Source organism: Artibeus jamaicensis, unplaced genomic scaffold (assembly GCF_021234435.1).
Source record: "Artibeus jamaicensis isolate MK-2021 breed Jamaican fruit bat unplaced genomic scaffold, CSHL_Jam_final contig_419, whole genome shotgun sequence".
In the NCBI taxonomy this organism is placed as follows: Eukaryota; Metazoa; Chordata; class Mammalia; order Chiroptera; family Phyllostomidae; genus Artibeus; species Artibeus jamaicensis.
In genome coordinates, this window is record NW_026521824.1 from 1,552,843 (window position 1) to 1,570,146 (window position 17,304).

The 17,304-nt window shown below is 61.3% G+C and overlaps 1 protein-coding gene across 6 annotated transcripts in view; it reads left to right on the top strand.

The window, feature by feature from the left end:
• RAI1 (retinoic acid induced 1) overlaps positions 1 to 16,974 on the top strand; it is a 107,465-nt gene extending 90,491 nt beyond the window's left edge. For 5 of the 6 annotated variants that reach the window (XM_053665650.1, XM_053665651.1, XM_037163225.2 and 2 more), the window contains 4 exons: positions 1,911 to 7,464; positions 10,682 to 10,775; positions 15,037 to 15,086; positions 15,454 to 16,974. In XM_053665650.1, coding sequence (XP_053521625.1) covers positions 1,927 to 7,464; positions 10,682 to 10,775; positions 15,037 to 15,086; positions 15,454 to 15,468 — 5,697 coding nt within the window. In that variant the 5' untranslated portion in view covers positions 1,911 to 1,926 and the 3' untranslated portion in view covers positions 15,469 to 16,974. Of the gene's footprint in view, positions 1 to 1,910; positions 7,465 to 10,681; positions 10,776 to 14,427; positions 14,550 to 15,036; positions 15,087 to 15,453 lie in introns of all 6 variants that reach the window. The other variant, XR_005084952.2, reaches the window with a different exon arrangement.
• The last annotated feature ends 330 nt before the right edge of the window (positions 16,975 to 17,304 follow it).

Below are 17,304 nucleotides of genomic sequence, written 5' to 3' on the forward strand. Positions count from 1 at the left end.
GTGGCTTCCATCTGCTGGCCCGTGTGTGGGCCGAGTGGAAAGGCACCTGAGTGTGCCTGCCTGCAGCAGAAGAGGGCCACCTGGCTGGTCAGCCCTGTGGCAGTCTGGCGAGCACCCTTCTCTGCCAGGGGCAGGTCAGGAGACTCAGGGCTGTCCACCTGGCAGGGGGCCTCCAGGCCAGAACTCAAGGCTGCCCTGCCTCCCCTGGGCTGGCTGTGTGGCAGCAGGCACCTCCCTCGGTGTTTGATCCCAGTGTCCAGAGATGGGATTGAAGTGGGTCAGAAGGGCAGGCACGGTTCTCAGTGTTGGGTATGCCTGAAATGAATCTGGGGAGAGGCGGGGGAGTGGGCTTTGCCACCTGTGGACAGGAGCTTGCCCTGTGGGAGACTGGTCCCCTCTGGGCAGAGCAGTGCCTCCACCCCTGGGCAGAGCAGTGCCTCCACTGCCCAGGGCCTGCCCTGCTCAGCCAGCTGCAGTCCCTCCTCCGTTCCCTTCCTTGGTCAGCCCTCAACACTGAATGAGAAAGCTGCTAGATAGGACTCCGGTGCCAAGGAGGGGTGAGCTGGGCCTTTTAGGGGCAGTCCCTCCTCCCCGGCCCCACGTCACTCTCTGCTCTTTTCCCCATCCCACATCTCCGTGTCTCTCTTCCCTGTGCCCCTTTAGTTCATTCTGGTCTCTCCTGTAACCCCGGAATCTTGTGGCCCAAGGCAGGCTGCCCCTTCCTCTTTCCGTGTTGGAAATTTGAACTAAGAAGTCCCCTGTGCTCTCCCGGGGGCCTGGGATGGGCTGGCCTAGCTGAGTCATGGTCTTCCTATTCCCCCTTCCCCCACTCCAACCCCACCCTGGGCTGTGGGTAAATCCCGAGCACCCCTGGCACTGCCCATTCAGGAGTGCCCTTGCTCCTCCCTCTGAGGAGGGTCTTCTGGGGTGACCAGGCTCCCAGCCAGTTGAGGGAACCTATAGTCTGCATGCAGAAGACTGGCCAGTTTTGTGAAACTGGTTGTTTTGCCCTGAAGGGCCCTCACCCCCAGGGTCATTTCCTGACCTTGAGTCCTGCTTTGGGTCTCACTGGGGCCCCAGCCCTAAAATCATAAACAGATGGGTTCTGGGCCTGGTGTGACCTGGCCCTGACCTTGTGGAGGCCATCCTGGCCTGCTAGGAGGGCCGGGCTACTTCACACATGGAGGAGCTGTAGTTCTGTCCTCCATTAGCATGTACTCCCTCGCCCTGGGCCGTGCAACCTGTTTACACACCTGTGGTATCAAACATAGAAAGGCCGGTGCTGCTGTCCTGCATTCCTGGGAGTCAGAGAAGGGGCTGTTTAATGCCTACAGTGGCTCAGAGGCCCCCAACCGACGTCTGCTAGAAGGCGCAGACAGGCTCCAGACAGCAAGACAGTGATAGGAGAGGTGTGTGCGCATCGGAACTCGAGGCAGGCCTTGGGAGTGGCTTCTCCAGGCCAGGGGCAGAGCTTCCGGGCCCCTGGCTTGGCTGGGTTGTGCTTGAACACTGCCGAGCTGGGACCAGATTACAGGATTCAGCAGCCTCCGGGAGCAGGGTGTCTGGAATTGCTCTGCTAAATGTCTGGGAGGGGTGGCATGGGGCAGAGTGGGGAGCTGGCTGGGGAGGGAAGGGTGGCATCTCCCAGGTGACCTGGAGAGGTGGGCAGCCCAGTGCACATCTCCCTCCCACCCCTGCAACAGAGGCCGTCAGTATGTGCGAAGCTGGGGGGAGGCTCAGGCAAAGGGGGCAGTGGTAAGAGCTGTGGGGGGAGGGCAGGGCTGGATGAGTGGTGGCAGGCAGCTGGTTTGCTGAGGTGAAAGGAAATGGCCCATCTGAGCTGCTATCCCCCTGACCCCTTCCCTGACTGTCTTCCCCCACCCCACCCCACCTCCCTTTTCTTTTCACAGATAACCAGCCCAAGTCATGCAGTCTTTTCGAGAAAGGTGTGGTTTCCATGGCAAACAACAGAACTACCAGCAGACCTCACAGGAGACATCTCGCCTGGAGAATTATAGGCAGCAGAGCCAGGCCGGGCTGAGTTGTGACCGGCAGCGGCTGCTTGCGAAGGACTATTACAGCCCACAGCCGTACCCGGGCTATGAGGGTAGTGCAGGCATAGCTGCCAGCACCGCCCGCGGCAGCAAAGGCTTGCCCTCACAGCAGGTCCTGCCGGGGAGGCCGGCGTTCTCCAGTTACAGCATCCAGGACAACAGCCCTTACCCAGGCCGCTATGCAGGAGAGGAAAGCCTGCAGGCCTGGGGGACCCCCCAGCCACCACCACCCCAGCCACAGACCCTGCCAGGGGGGGTGGGCAAATATGACGAGAACTTGATGAAGAAGACATCGGTGCCCCCAGGCAGGCAGTACCCAGAGCAGGTTGCCCAGCTGCCCTTTCGGACTCACCCCCTGCACACCCAGCCCCAGCCACCAGCACCCCCGCAGCCCCTGGCCTACCCCAAGCTCCAGAGGCAGAAGCTGCAGAATGACCTCACGTCACCCCTGCCCTTTCCCCAGGGCAGCCCCTTTCCCCAGCAGTCGCAATCCTTCCCCACCTCCTCCACCTACTCCTCCACTGGCCAGGGTGGCGGGCAGGGGGCTCACTCCTACAAGAGTTGTACAGCGCCATCTGCACAGCCCCATGACAGGCCACTAGCTGCCAGCGCCAGCCTGGCCCCCAGGCAAGGAGTCCAGAACCTTCATGCCTACCAGTCTGGCCGCCTCAGCTACAACCAGCAGAAGCAGCAGCAGCAGCAGCAGCAAACTCTTCAGAGCCGACACCACGCCCAGGAAACCCTCCACTACCAAAACCTGGCCAAGTACCAACACTACGGGCCGCAAGGCCTGGGCTACTGCCAGCCAGATGCGGCCATCAGGACTCCAGAGCAGTACTACCAGACCTTCAGCCCCAGCTCCAGCCACTCGCCTGTGCGCTCCCTGGGCCGCTCTCCTTCCTACAGTTCCACCCCGTCACCGCTGATGCCAAACCTGGAGAACTTTCCCTACAGCCAGCAGCCGCTCAGCACAGGAGCCTTCCCCACAGGCATCTCAGACCACAGCCACTTCATGCCCCTGCTTAACCCCTCCCCGACAGACGCCGCCAGCTCTGTGGACACACAGGCCAGCAACTGCAAGCCACTGCAGAAGGACAAGCTCCCCGAGAGCCTGCTGTCAGACCTCAGCCTGCAGAGCCTCACTGCACTGACCTCACAGGTGGAGAACATCTCCAACACGGTCCAGCAGCTGCTGCTTTCCAAGGCTGCCATGCCCCAGAAGAAGGGTGTGAAGACCCTGGTGTCCAGGACACCAGAGCAGCACAAAGGCCAGCACTGTAGCCCCGAGGGCAGCGGCTACTCAGCTGAGCAGGCGGGTACGCCACTGTCAGAGCCGCCAAACAGCACGCCGCAGTCCAGCCATGCCGAGCCACCCGAGGCTGACTACCTGAGTGGCTCTGAGGACCCTCTGGAGCGCGGCTTCCTCTACTGCACCCAGGCCCGAGGCAGCCCTGCCAGGGCCAACAGCAGCTCGAAAGCCAAGCCCGAGTCCGTGTCCACCTGTTCCGTGACCTCGCCCGACGACATGTCCACCAAGTCTGACGACTCCTTCCAGAGCCTGCACAGCAGCTTGCCGCTCGACAACTTCTCCAAGTTTGTGTCCGGCGAGCAGGACTGCCCGCGGCTGCTGCTCAGTGCCCTGTCACAGGAGGACCTGGCCTCCGAGATCCTGGGCCTGCAGGAGGCCATTGGTGAGAAGGCCGACAAGGCTTGGGCCGAGGTTTCTAGCCTCTCCAAGGATGCCACCAAGCCTCCCTTCACACTGGAGAACCACAGCACCTGCCTGGACTCCATGGCCAAGAGCGCATGGCCGAGGCCAGGGGAGCCCGAGGCCCTGCCTGAGCCCTTACAGCTGGACAAGGGCAGCAATGCCAAGGACTTCAGCCCGGGGCTGTTTGAAGACCCCTCTGTGGGCTTCATCACCCCAGAGCCCAAGAAGACAACTGGTCCCCTCTCCTTTGGTGAGCGGCCCACCCTTGGGGGTGCCACCTCAGACCCCACCGCAGCCACTTTTGACTGCTTCCCAGACACGGCCACTGCCAGCTCGGCAGACAGCGCCACCCCCTTTGCCTGGCCGGAGGAGAACCTGGGTGATGCTTGTCCCCGGTGGGGGCTGCACCCCAGCGAGCTCACCAAGGGTCTAGAGCAGGGTTCAAAGGCCTCGGACAGCATCTGCAAGGAAGATGCCCACGAGGCTTCCCCCTGCCTGGGTTTCCGGGAGGAGGAGCCCCCTGGGGAGCAGGCCTCGCTGCCCCAGGACACCCAGCAGGAGGAGGCAGGTGGGGTAAAGGAAGAGGCAGGAGGGCTGCTGCAGTGCCCTGAGGTGGGCAAGGCCGAGGTGTGGCTAGAGGATGGCAGGCACTGCTGCTCGGCCGCGGACTTTGGGGACCTGCCACTGCTGCCGCCCACCGGCAGGAAGGAGGACCTGGAGGCAGAGGAGGAGTATTCCTCCCTGTGTGAGCTCCTGGGCAGCCCCAACCAGAGGCCTGGCCTGCGGGACCCACTGTCCCCAAAAGCCCCACTGATGTGTACCAAGGAGGAGGTGGAGGAGGCTCTGGACCACAAAACTGGCTGGGGCTCCCCATGCCACCTCTCTGGAGAGTCTGTTATCTTGCTGGGTCCCACTGTGGGCGCCGAGTCGAAGGTCCAGAGCTGGTTTGAGTCCTCCTTGTCCCACATGAAGCCTGGGGAAGAAGGGCCCAGTGGGACGCTAGCTCCAGGGGATCCCGCCACTCTGGCCCCGGAGGCCTCCTTGGCCCAGAAGCCCAACAAGCCTGCCGTTCCCGAGGCACCCATTGCTAAGAAAGAGCCCGTGCCACGGGGCAAAAGCTTACGGAGCAGGCGGGTGCATCGGGGGCTTCCGGAGGCTGAGGACTCCCCGTGCAGGGCGCCAGTTCTGCCCAAAGACCTCCTGTTGCCTGAATCCTGCACAGGGCCCCCCCAAGGACAGATGGAAGGGGCTGGGGCCCCAGGCCGGGGGGCCTCGGAAGGGTTCCCCAGGATGTGTACCCGTTCCTTCACAGCCCTGAGTGAGCCCCGCACACCTGGCCCTCCTGGACTGACTACCACCCCCGCCCCACTGGACAAGCTGGGGGGCAGGCAGCGAGCTGCCTTCAAGTCTGGCAAGCGCGCAGGGAAGCCCTCCCCCAAGGCAGCGTCCAGCCCCAGCAACCCGGCTGCCCTGCCGGTGGCCTCTGACAGTAGCCCCATGGGCTCTAAGACCAAGGAGACAGACTCTCCGAGCCCCCCTGGCAGAGACCAGCGCTCCATGATCCTTCGGTCCCGTACCAGAACCCAGGAGGTCTTCCACTGCAAGCGACGGCGACCCTCGGAAAGCCGGGTCCCCAACTGCCGGGCTGCCAAGAAGCTCCTTGCCAACAACCACCTGCCTGCCACATTCAAGGTCTCTGGCAACTCCCAGAAGGAGGGCAGGGCTGGTCAGTGGGTGAGGGTCCCCAAGCCCAGCGCAGGTGGCAAGCTCTCTGATCAGCCCCTCCACGCACTCAAAAGGAAGTCAGCCTTCATGGCACCAGTCCCCACCAAGAAGCGGAACCTGGTCTTACGGAGCAGCAGTGGCAGTGCCAGTGGCAGCCGGGGGGATGTGAAGGAGGATCAAGCTGAGGGCTCCCCAACCCTCTTCAAGAGGATGTCTTCTCTTAAGAAATCCAAGCCTGCCAAAGGCAATAGCGAGGCCACCTTGAAGCCCCTGCTGCCCGAGATGCCTGACACCTGTCTCAAGATGGCTTCGAGGGCAGCCTTTCAGGGAGCCATGAAGACCAAGGTTCTGCCGCCCCGAAAGGGCCGGGGCCTGAAGCTGGAGGCCATCGTGCAGAAGATCACCTCACCCAGCCTGAAGAAGTTTGTGTGCAAAACGCCTGGGACCACTCCTGGGCACTCTCTAAGCCCACCCTTCTCTGAGAAGGACCGAGCACCCAAGAGCACCAGGGGAAGCCCCATGGGGGCAGAAGGTCCCTCAAGCATGGGCGCCGGCCAGAAGCTCCCGACAGCTTCAGGGACCGACGCATTTTGCAGAAATACAGCCAACAGATCCTTGAAAGGCAAAGTCATAAATAGTAAGAAATTGTCCTTGACTGACTATTTCAAAACTGAGGACTTGGTGTCCCCAGAGGCCCTGTCACCTGGGGGAACTGTCCTGATGCCGAAGAAGAGAAGCCGGAAAGGAAGGGCTGCAGCCATGGGACTCCCCAAAGGCTCCCTGGAGAAGCAGCCCCATCTAGGCCCTGCTCTGCTTTTGACTCCCCGAGACAGGACCAACAGCATGCAGGGGGCCAGTGAGGACAGCTCTGGTGGGGGAAGCAAGAAGCCAAAGATAGAGGGGCTGGGCTTGGCCGTCCAGCCCCCCGACGGCCGGTCCTGCCAGCCCCAGATGAGGGCGCAGAAGCAGCCGGGCCACGCCAACTACAGCAGCTATTCTAAGCGGAAGCGTCTCTCTCGGGGCCGAGCCAAGAATGCCACCTCATCACCCTGCAAGGGGCGTGCCAAGCGGCGGCGGCAGCAGCAGGTGTTGCCCCTGGATCCTGCAGAGCCTGAAATCCGCCTCAAGTACATTTCCTCATGCAAGCGGCTGCGGGCAGACAGCCGCACCCCAGCCTTCTCACCCTTCGTGAGGGTCGAGAAGCGAGACAAGTTCACCACTGTATGCACTGTTGTCAACTCCCCTGGGGAGGAGCCCAAGCCCCACAGAAAACCTTCCTCCTCTGCCTCTTCTTCCTCGTCCTCTTCCTCCCTGGACACAGCTGGGGCCTCCCTGGTCACACTCCCTGGGGCCTCTTCTGTCCTGCAGCCTCGGCCCTCTCTGCCCCTCTCCTCCACCATGCACCTGGGGCCCGTGGTTTCCAAGGCCTTGAGTACCTCTTGCCTTGTTTGCTGCCTCTGCCAAAACCCAGCCAACTTCAAGGATCTAGGGGACCTCTGCGGGCCCTATTACCCTGAACACTGCCTCCCCAAAAAGAAGCCAAAACTCAAGGAGAAGGTGCGACCTGAAGGCACATGTGAGGAGGCCTTACTGCCCCTCGAGAGAACACTCAAGGGCCTTGAGTGCGCAGCCACTGCCGCCACCTCTGCTACCACCACCGGAAAGGCCCCCCGGCCTGACAGCTCAGCTGACCTGGCCAAGCAGGGCTCACTACGCACCAGTGCCCGGGGCCTATCCCGGCGGCTGCAGAGTTGCTACTGCTGTGATGGTCGAGGGGATGTCAGTGAGGAGGTGGTCCCAGCTGCTGACAAGACCCGAAAGCATGAGTGCAACAAGGAGGCAACAGCAGAGCCTGGCGGGGACACCCAGGAGCACTGGGTGCACGAGGCCTGCGCCGTGTGGACGGGCGGGGTCTACTTGGTGGCCGGGAAGCTCTTTGGGCTGCAGGAGGCTATGAAGGTGGCCTTGGATATGGTAAGAGGCCAGCTCAGGGGGGCGGGGAGCTCAGGTTTAAGAGGCCAGGCAGGCAGGCAGCCAGGAAGCCTCCACTGCTGCCCCCAGCACTTCTGTTTGAGCCAAACAGGCCCACAGTAAGGAATTAGCACCTGAGGGGTTTGGGCCAGTGACGGTTCAGCCCAGGCCAAGGCGAGACTCACCCAGCCCCATCCAGCACTTGCCACCTCAGCCCCCTGATGCCTTCCCAGCCTTGTTGCATGCTCCGCTGGCCCCTTCTAGCTCCAGAGCTCCCCGACCCCCTACCAAGAGGCTGGGGTCCCACAGGCGGAGGGACTTCCCAGATGGAATGTCAGGGTGGCCCACCGCAGGAGGCTACCCCAGCTCGAGTGCCTGTGAGATGCAGCTGGGGACTGAGGGGACGAGCGCCTCAGACGACAGGCAGTCAGACTGTGTCTCCTCTGCTGGATGGCCCCTGGGCAGCACAGCTCCCCTCGTGCAGGGTGGCCCCTGGGCAGCACAGGACCACTCGTCAACGGTCCTGAAACGCTGCTTGGGAGCCTTCAGGGGCCGAGGTCAGTGAGCAGCAGCGCGGTCTGGGTCTGCAGCCCAGCGCCGCCCTCCCTCGCCGCCCAGCTCCAGTCAGGGACATGGCCTCCCTGCACCCCATTTCCTCATATTAGTTCCCAGCTCGGAGGGGCCCTGAGGGTTGAGTTAAAGGCCAGGTCAGGCCCGTTTGACTGCCGTTGACATTGCTGAGCTAGAACCGGTGACTGCAGCAGGAGCCACATCGCCACCTATGGTGTCCCTCCCCCTGGGGTTACCACGGGGCCCTCACGCCTCTCACACACCCCTCCGAGAGGTGCAGGGGACACTCAGACAGAGCCCTGGAAGCAGTCAGCAGGAGGCACGTGGGACAGGGCAGTGGGGGTCAGAGTTCCCTCTGAGGCTTGTGCTTCTGCCCCCATTGGCCCCCCATACTCAGCCATGGTCCAGTAGGGTGACATACTCTGGCATCGGGCAGCGCTGCCCGTCGCCAGCCCCAGGGGTCCTCATCCTCCCCTACCTGGCCCCACAGCCCACATACCAGCTCCTTTGCCCACCCCAGCCCCACCCCCCTGACTAGCCCCCATGTTCACTCTGGGCTGGGCTACAGGTCCACGTGGTGGTCCGCCCTCCCTAAGGGCAGCCGAGGCCACAGCTGCCACCCTGCCAGGCCTACTGACGCTCGCCTTACTTTTGCTCTCCAGAGGAACAGAGCTGGGGCCCCAAGGGGTCCCCTTCTTCTGCAACCCCTCCTGGGAAACCCACACACAGTCTGTCCCTGAGCCCTGTGTTGCCCACCCTGGGACCTCAGTTTCCCAGTCTGCCCAGAGTCCAGACCTTGCCCAGAGCTCCCGTGGGCCTGTCTCCCTCCGGTGAGGCCAGGCCCCGGACGCTGAGGAGGCGAGTGCTGGCTGCAGCGGGCTGTGTCAGGAAGCCCCATTTGGGCCTCTCTGCCAGCCTGGGGCCCTTCGGCAGGTCCGCGGGCCCCAGCCCCTCTCAGTGCAGGTGCAGAGGTCAGAAGGCCCTGGAGCTTCTGTCCATCTGTTTCCCCACATCTAAAATGTCCCGAGAGGCTTGTTGGGAAGCCTCAGTGCGGTCTCAGATACCTGAGGGCTGTTCGAGGGCTGCACATGGGCCTCAGAGTGGGGTCCCACTCCCACTTCCTCTCTCCTGTTTGGAATAGGAATTGGGGGAAGCGTTGGGCCCCAGAGTCCCAGGGTGTTTCAGCCCTGATCAGAAGGAAACTGCCTGTTCAGAGCCACCGTGTGAAAACCTAGTGTCCCCGAATGCACCCCAGCCTCCTACCCTGACCTCTCCTACTCTCGGCTTGTACAGAGGGAACATTCCCAGGTGCTCCTCAGGCTAGGCCTGTGAAGGGTGGGAGGAGACTTCATCCCTGTCTGTCTCCCAGCTGCTGGGATGGGGTCTCTCTCAGTCCAGGGGCCTGAAATGGAGCCCACCCCACCCCAGGCAGCACGGAGTAGTGCATACCAGCCCGTGCTCCAGCCTAGTGTTGGCGAGTCACTCAGCTTCTATGTGCTCTCATTGGTGACCAGCTAAAAGAATAGCAATGCCAGCGCCAGAAGGTTGTCATGAGGAGGCAGCTCCCAAGCACAGCAGGCACACCCTGAGCTCTAGGTATTCGTTCCAGGGGCTCAGCATCTGGGCCTGGGCCTGCTGCCCTCCCGACATCCTCCCGGACGGGCACTCCCCCACCCTACAGGCTGAGGTCTGCAGGACTTGGGGCCCAACCTGTTCCTTCCCAGGACCCAGGTTTTGTTTCCCACTCTCAGTGGCCTTCCTATCCTTTCCCTGTCCTTGCCACATCTCCCTCCAGGTGGCTTGGGCAGCCATGGGGTAGGTCCCAAGCTCAGCAGACACATTTTTAAGACCCAGAGGGAGCTGGCCACAGTGGTGGCCATACTGACCACCTCATGCTCTGCACCGAGCATAAGGTTCCCGTTAACCCCGCATCTGGGGGTCGGCTGTGTCATCTCCTCCCAGGTCCTGGGAAGGGTGGATGGCTCGTCTGAGGGTGGCCCATCTCTTCCAAGTTTGGCGCTTGTTCTGCTGCCAGGAAAGGCAGGAAACGATGCTTCACGCCCTCACTCTCGCCTGAAGTGGGGGTCTCAGTTCCACTGTAAAGTGGGTTCACAAAGTTACCTGCTGCAAGTGCTGCCTGGTGCTGTCCGTGGGCAAGGACACACTCTCTACATTCTGCACCCAGAAGCCCTGCCAGTGCCAGCCAGTAGCCATGGCCATCAGGATGACTGGCACCAGCAGTTGTCATCCACTGGGCACACAATGGCTCGTTTAATATTCACGGCCACCCTGAAGGGGATGCTGTCTCACTGTGTGGCTGAGGTGCAGAGAGTCTGAGCTGCTGGCTGAGGTCCGCAGGGCCACGAGACAGAGCTGGGACTCAGGCCCAGGTCTGCGGGAGGTCACGGCCACGGGTTCATCCACAAAGAGTCCTCCCCCCTCGCCTAAAGGGCCCCCCCCACCATGGCTGCAGCTCAGGGGTTGCCACAGAATCAACTCTGTGGGCATGTGCACCCCATTCTGAGCCTCCTGGCCAATTTTCAGGGACCGTCGTGTAGGAAGGAAGCAGGAACCATGTGGTGCCTCTGGAAAGCCCACCTGCCCAGCCCCTCAGTGGCAGGCTCACCTGTCTTTCCTCTTTCCTTGCCAGACTTGTTCCAGGTGCCAGGAAGCTGGGGCCACCATCGGGTGCTCCCACAAAGGCTGTGTCCACACCTACCATTACCCGTGTGCCAGCGACGCAGGTAAGAGCCAGCCTTGGGGGACAAGGGACCCTGGGCACAGCCGCTGGGACCCAGCCCCACAGGAATCCTCAGCTTCCCTCCTCTCCTGCCCCAGCGACCCTTCCCTGACCAGAGCTTGTGCTGGGCAGCGCTAGGGACAAGGAGATGGTCTGTCCCAAGCCACCAGCCTGAGGAGCACCCAGAGGCATAAACTGCAAGATAGAGAGCAGTCTGAGAAGGCTTAATAGTTGTCAAAGGCTTTAACCAAGGCTCAGAGACACGTCTTGTTTCATTTAAGGAAAGCCACTTTTATGATGGAGTTTTAGTCACTGATGGGGGCAGTATTTAAGGGAGCTTAAAGGCTGCTTTGGTCTGGATTGAAACCCTGGTGGCATTCCCGACGTGGACTTGGCAGTGCACTGAGGTCTCTGTGCTCGGCTTCCCCATCTATCAGATGAAGGCTACAATAATCTCTGCTTTCCCAAGCTGTTGGGAGCAGCAAGTGAGATCACCCACACTGCCCAGCAAGGGCAGCCTCAGTCCTGTTTCGGGGGCAGCTGCATGACCTCTGTCCCCACCTCCCTGCGGCCTTTACCCCTCTTCTCTGGCCTGAAGGAAGGGGAGGTTATTGTGACCCCCCCTTGTGGAGCACCCTGCCACCTCCTGGGGAACAGCTGCCCCCCCTCCCCACCGGAGAGTGGGCTCCGCTCTGGGCAGAGGCAGCTCCGAGCCCACTGGGCCATACGAAGAGTGGCGACCTTCCTCTGGCAAGGGCTCAGGTACCTGCAGCCTGAGGGAGGGAGCTTGTTGGGGCAGGGACTCGGGGCGGGGGTGTCAGTGGCTCCAGCCTTCCCCCTCTGAGCCGTGCGAGTCAGACTTCAGTGTGGGCTCTGCCACTTAACCAGACACGTGGCCTCACTGGCAGTAAGGGCTGCACAAGCCACATCCCTTTGACAGTGACCCACGTCATGCTCACTCCATGCCAGGCCTGCGTCAGGTCTCTGCACCTCTCCCCTGCATTGTTAGGTACACAATGCCTTGCCCGTGGCCACTGAGCATGGCGCCAGCAGAACAAGGGCGTGACGCCCTGTCTGCCTCGCTCCACATCCTGTGTTCTCTCTTCCAGTGCTGTCCAGCCCCTTGAGAGGCTCGCATTTTGAGTGGGACAGACAGGAAAACCATGATCCTTGCTCAAAATTATGGAGACTAGACAGGAAGGGAGAGTGTGTGCTGTGGGAAAGATTTGTTCTGTCTGAGCTGGGAGGAAATCCAGGAGGACTTTCAAGAGGAAGCAGTATTTGAGCCGTACTTGGAAAGGTCAGGGGAGGCAGGCAGCAGCTGGTTAGTGGTGGGATGCATATACTAGGCTTGGAGCCACAGAAACTTCTTTCAAATGACGTCTTCCAAGGAGTTCAGTGAGAGGCACCTCTGCAGAGCACGGGGACTGCGGTATGAAGGGAGCCCACAGGCTGGGAAGAGGAGACGCTGGTGTGACCAGAGCTGTGTTTGAGTGAGAACTGGTGGATGCTGCAGGCATCTGGGCAATAGAAGAAGGTGGCCAGGCTGGGGAGAACCTGCGTCCCAGAGCCTCTCGGGTTGGGCGGAGAACGCACAGCCGCCGTGGGAGGGATGAGGGTGTAGCGGCCTCAAGCCCACCCCACCCCACCCCATGCCAGCAGGTCTGAGGCGGGGCACCAATAGTGTGCTCACTATTGTTGCCAAGCTGCTGGCCTCCAGGCCCTACTTCATGGCTAAACACCCATCCTTCAGTATTTCTTAGCAGGGCATGAGTCCGCAGGCACACCATCTATGGAGCTCCCCCAGATGGCTGCAGTTAGCTGCGGGTCAGCTGAGGCAAGACCATCTCCAGCCCCAGCTGGACCAGCTCCTGCCTGCTCTCTGTGGTCCCTCATCTTCCAGCAGGCCTCTGTGTGGGACTGCACAGTCCCTCTCACTGTGTCCCGCTGGCCAGAACAAGGCCCACATCTAGCCCTGATCCATGTGGTGGCAAATGCACACCTGCTGGATGGCAGGAGCGGCAGAGACACACTGAAAAGGATGGGGGCTCAGGTGGAGGCTTGAGACTGCTCCAGCAGTCCGTCCATCTGTCCACCGCATACGGCAGCCTCCCTGCAGGCAGGTTGCATTGGAGGCAGCGGCAGCAGACGAGATGCACAAGGGGAGCTGTCCTGCTGGGCTCAGGGCAGAGACTAATGGCCCTCAGCTCAAGGGGTCATCAAAGACCCGGAGGTGACAGTGTGGGGAGCTTGGGCACCACCATTTAGTAGCTGGCAGAGGAGGAGGGGTGGAGCCCTGGGCACTGGAGAGACAGCAGCCGGAGAAGCTGGGAGAACGACGGGGCCTGGCAGCCGGCGGGAAGGGGAGGGAAGGCAGGGTTTCCAGCAGCAGGGGGGGCTGGGAGCGGGAGGGGACTGAGGGAGCAGGCTGGGTAGTGCAAGTCCCAGGCCTTGATCAGCACCATCTACCTCCTCCACCCCCAGGTCTACCCGGTGGGCTCTCCCGGGCTTCCGGGTCAGCTCTCAGACCGCAGGGCTCCGGGCTGCCTGCCGCTCCCTTTCCTCCTGTCCTGTCCCACTGCCCCTGCCCCTGTTCAGCCTCATTAAAGAGCGCCACGTTGAAGCTCAGCAGTAATGTCCCAAAGGGCTGGCAGGGACGGGCACACACTACAGCTTCCTTTCCTCACCCAGGGCCCAGGGCCACCTTGTTAGCTGGGTCCCAGGTCCCCCTAGCACAGACACCAAGAGAGGAGCCAGGAACTGATGACTTGGCTCTTCTCAGGGCCTCCCCTCCCCCTGCCTGTGCGGATCTAGGAGGATCACTGAGCAAGCTGGTTCTGGAAGGGGTAACCTCCTACCCTTTACTTCTGTCGACTCGAGCTGATGACTGTGCTTGGGCCTGCAGCAGGGTGGTCTGTGGGTGTGTGTGCTGAGGTGCCCTCTATGTGCTGTGAGCGAGCCTGGGGCTGCAGTCCAGTGCTTTTTGGGAAGTGTGAATTCAGTCCCAGAACCACGTCTGGCTTGCCTGAGCTCAGGGAAGGGGAAAAACTGATGACCCACTTCCGGTTGCTGGCCCTGAAGTGCAGAAACTCATGGGCGGTTTCAGGACTGAGGCCCCCAGTTTCTGGCAGGGGTGGGCGGGGAGAAAGGAGACACCCCCCCCTCAGAGAGGCCTAGAGCCCTCCAGCCTGGCCCTCAAGGCTACAGATTTGCCCCTGCTGCCTCTCAGCCCTGCCCACTAGCCACCACAGCTGGCCTCAGCATGGGCAAGAGAGCTCTCTTTGGCAAGCTTGGGCCTCTGGCTATTTGTGGCTTTAGGGTTTGTTTTGAACCATGTCGGATGAGGCATGGGAGGGAGGGGAGTGGACCCAGGACTAGGCTCCCCAGGGTGTGGTGGGTGAGGGTTCCAGGGGGAAAAGCAAAGGTTTCCCTAAGTGCAGCAGACAGGGAAGTGGGGACTCACTGAGACATCAGTGCACCCCTGGCCTGAGGTGGGCATCAAGGACAGGCCGTGCTCAGCCACCCTCCATGTTCCCACAGGGTGGGCAGTGCCCTGGGCCCTCAGATACCTGGGGGCATTTGCTTGGACCTGATACCTTCCTCCACTTCCCTAGCCCTGCCCCACACTCAGGGTGCATCCCCTCCTGGCCTCACAGGTGCGATGGTTTACAGACATCCTCATCAGTGCCAACCATGGACACAGTAGGCGGCAGAGTGCCCATGTGACAGATGTGGAGACCAAGGCTCAGAGAAGTAGCTGGTGCTTGAATCTAAACCGGTGACTGCACTACCCAGTCCCTGAGCGTTTGTTCAGTGAGCCCCACTGGGCGGCAAAGCCTCCTCCGGGGCTGGCCTCACACCCAGGGTGAAGCCAGAGCTGGTGCCCAGAGCTGGCCTTCCAGGGAGGCAGAGACCCTGAGCAAGACATCCGCAGGGAGCTTTCTCCTGGGCAGCTCCCAGTCCGGCCAGGCCCAAGATAGCAGGGGGCACCCGGGACGTGGGGTCCACCACAGCCGGGGTTCTGGGAAGGCCTCCCGAATAATGGGGAGCTTGAGGTGAACAGGCAGGTGAGAGTGCCACAGGCCGGGCCAGCCGGGCTGCGGTGCAGGGGCAGGCAGAGGGATGGTGGCACCTAGGTGGGTCTGACTAGCGCTCGGCACAGAGCCGCCGAGGACAGCTGGGAGCAGAGCAGGGTGGGGGGGCCCCTCCCAGCCCAACTAGACATCCGAAGCGCCCTAACCACACCAACTTCTCTTTGGCCACAGGTTGCATATTCACCGAAGATAACTTTTCTTTGAAATGCCCCCAGCATAAGGTAGGTGACCACAGGCCTCCACTGGGAGGGGTCTAGGCTGGAGAGGGACCTGCCCACCGCTGGCCACTGGTCTTCCCAGCGGGCCCTCAGCGGGCTGGCGAGCGGGCGGGTGGCGGGCTGGTCAGCCCTTGTTGACCCTGGAGACCACTTTAGAAACCTGGCGGGCCCTGTGGGAGGACAAGCCGGAGACAAGGGTCCCCAGGTGCAGAGAACCAAGCCTGTCGTGGGGCCAACAGCCCCACCCCTCCCGCTCCCTGCCCCGCCCAGCTGTGAGCTGCGGTGCGGGGTAGGGGGCGGGGGGGATTGACCGCTGGCGGGTGTCAGCCATGCGTAATGAGGCACTTGGGTGTGTACTCTTCTCCTGCAGAGGCTTCCATTGTAACACACCCAGGCCATGGGGGAAGCTGCCGGAGCCACTCGCCCTCCCGAGGAAGGAGAGGGGTCGTCTGTACAGGCCTTTGAGCTGCTCCATGAGCCGGTCCAGGATCCAGACCCGGATCTTGGACTGGCTGCCCAGGGCTGAACCCGCTTGGTCCCCGGTTGGGAAGAATACACGTTCTGGAGCCACCTGCTCCTGGAACTGGACAACATGGCGTTTCTGCCCACACCTCTGGGCCAGGCTTGGAAAGGGGAAGCACACAGAGCGGCCAGACTCCTTGGGGTACCCAGGTTCCGCGGGGCGGGGCGACGCCTTTAGGCTGGGGTCAACTGCTCCACTGGAAGGTCTAAATCAGTGTGGCACACATTACACATGGGTGCTGCCACCAGCCCAGTCTGGGTGCGACATGCAGCTGGGCGCCCTGGGGGTAGGGGTCCAAAGGGCCCCAGGAGGTGGCAGAGGGTGGCTCCTAGAAGGAAGCAGGGGGACAGGGGGAGCTGGAGCCGAGGCCTTTCTGGAGAGTGCGAGGCCAACAGGGGAGTGGACCTGAGGTTTTGGAACAAATTCACAGTGCTGGAACAAACCATTCAGAACCTTCATGCAGTTTGGGCAGAGCCAGGGGAGTCTGGGGACAGGCTCAGGGGATGCAGGCTCCCCGGGTACTACAGACTGGACCGGGGGCACTCCTTTTGCTTCTGTTCTTCCCATTTCCAATCCTCTGCCCCGCCCCTGGAGCCAGCCAGGGAGCCCCGGAGTTTGGACCAGAGCACAGCTCCAGCAGCCTGTCTCCACAGGACCTCTGATTCCAGGGACTGCAGCCCCCACTGGGCTCAGGAGCAGAGGCAGCACCAGATCTGTGCACAAACCTGTGTACCCCTCTATATATATGTTGCATAGAATGTATATATGTTGGGAACATGCTCGCTTCTGCCGTGTCGCTGCCGTGCGTTGTGCACTCTTCAGCACCAGGCCCTTGCTGGGCAGGGGGCCACAGCCAGGACACCCCTTCCCACACAGCCACCACCAGCCCAGGCCAGTCCCTCTGCCAGCCTGTCTTTGCCCTCAGTTCTGTCCATGCTTCGATAGGCCTGAGGCAGCCCCAGACCGGGGCATCCTAGCAACTTTCTGTACATATGACTGTAAAATGGTAAACGTGTGTATTATATCTGGCTTCGTTATATAGTGTATATATATGTATACATATACATATATATAATATATATGAAGACTGTAAATGTTAAGACTAGTGTTCTTATTAGTATATTGCTTCACACTGAAGATTGTGTGTATTGAGCTGTTTCTAAAAGATGTTTATTTTCCTTAAGAGTAAAAAACAGTCATTGCATTCAGAAAAAAAGTCAATAAAGATACAATTGTTTTGGAAGTCTGCAGCCCGTGGACTCTGACCAGATTCCGCTGGGAAAAGGGGCCAGGCTTTAGGTGCGGGACGGAAACGGAGGGGAAGCCCGGGTGGCACGAATGGAGAGTCGGGCATCCTAGCAGTTCGCAGGAGCAAGAAACAAGCCCCTGCTGCACAGTGCACGCCCCGCCTCTGCCACGCAGCCCCGGGTCAGAATGGGGTGGAAGGCGTCCTCCTCAGGTGTGAGAGCTTGGTGACCAAGGCACCGGGGGGAGAAAACATGAAACTGACACCCCAAACCCAGGCACACCAGGTTTAGCTCTTGTCAACACATCCTTGAGGACAGGACACTTGGATCTCCGTGTGTCCCCCATGTCACCCTGGGAGTGGGCAGGAGTAGAAGCTGGGAGGTGAGAGAAGACAGCTGAACTCAAATGGCCCTACGGAGCGGGGGCCCAAATGTGGCCCAGAGGTCAGTG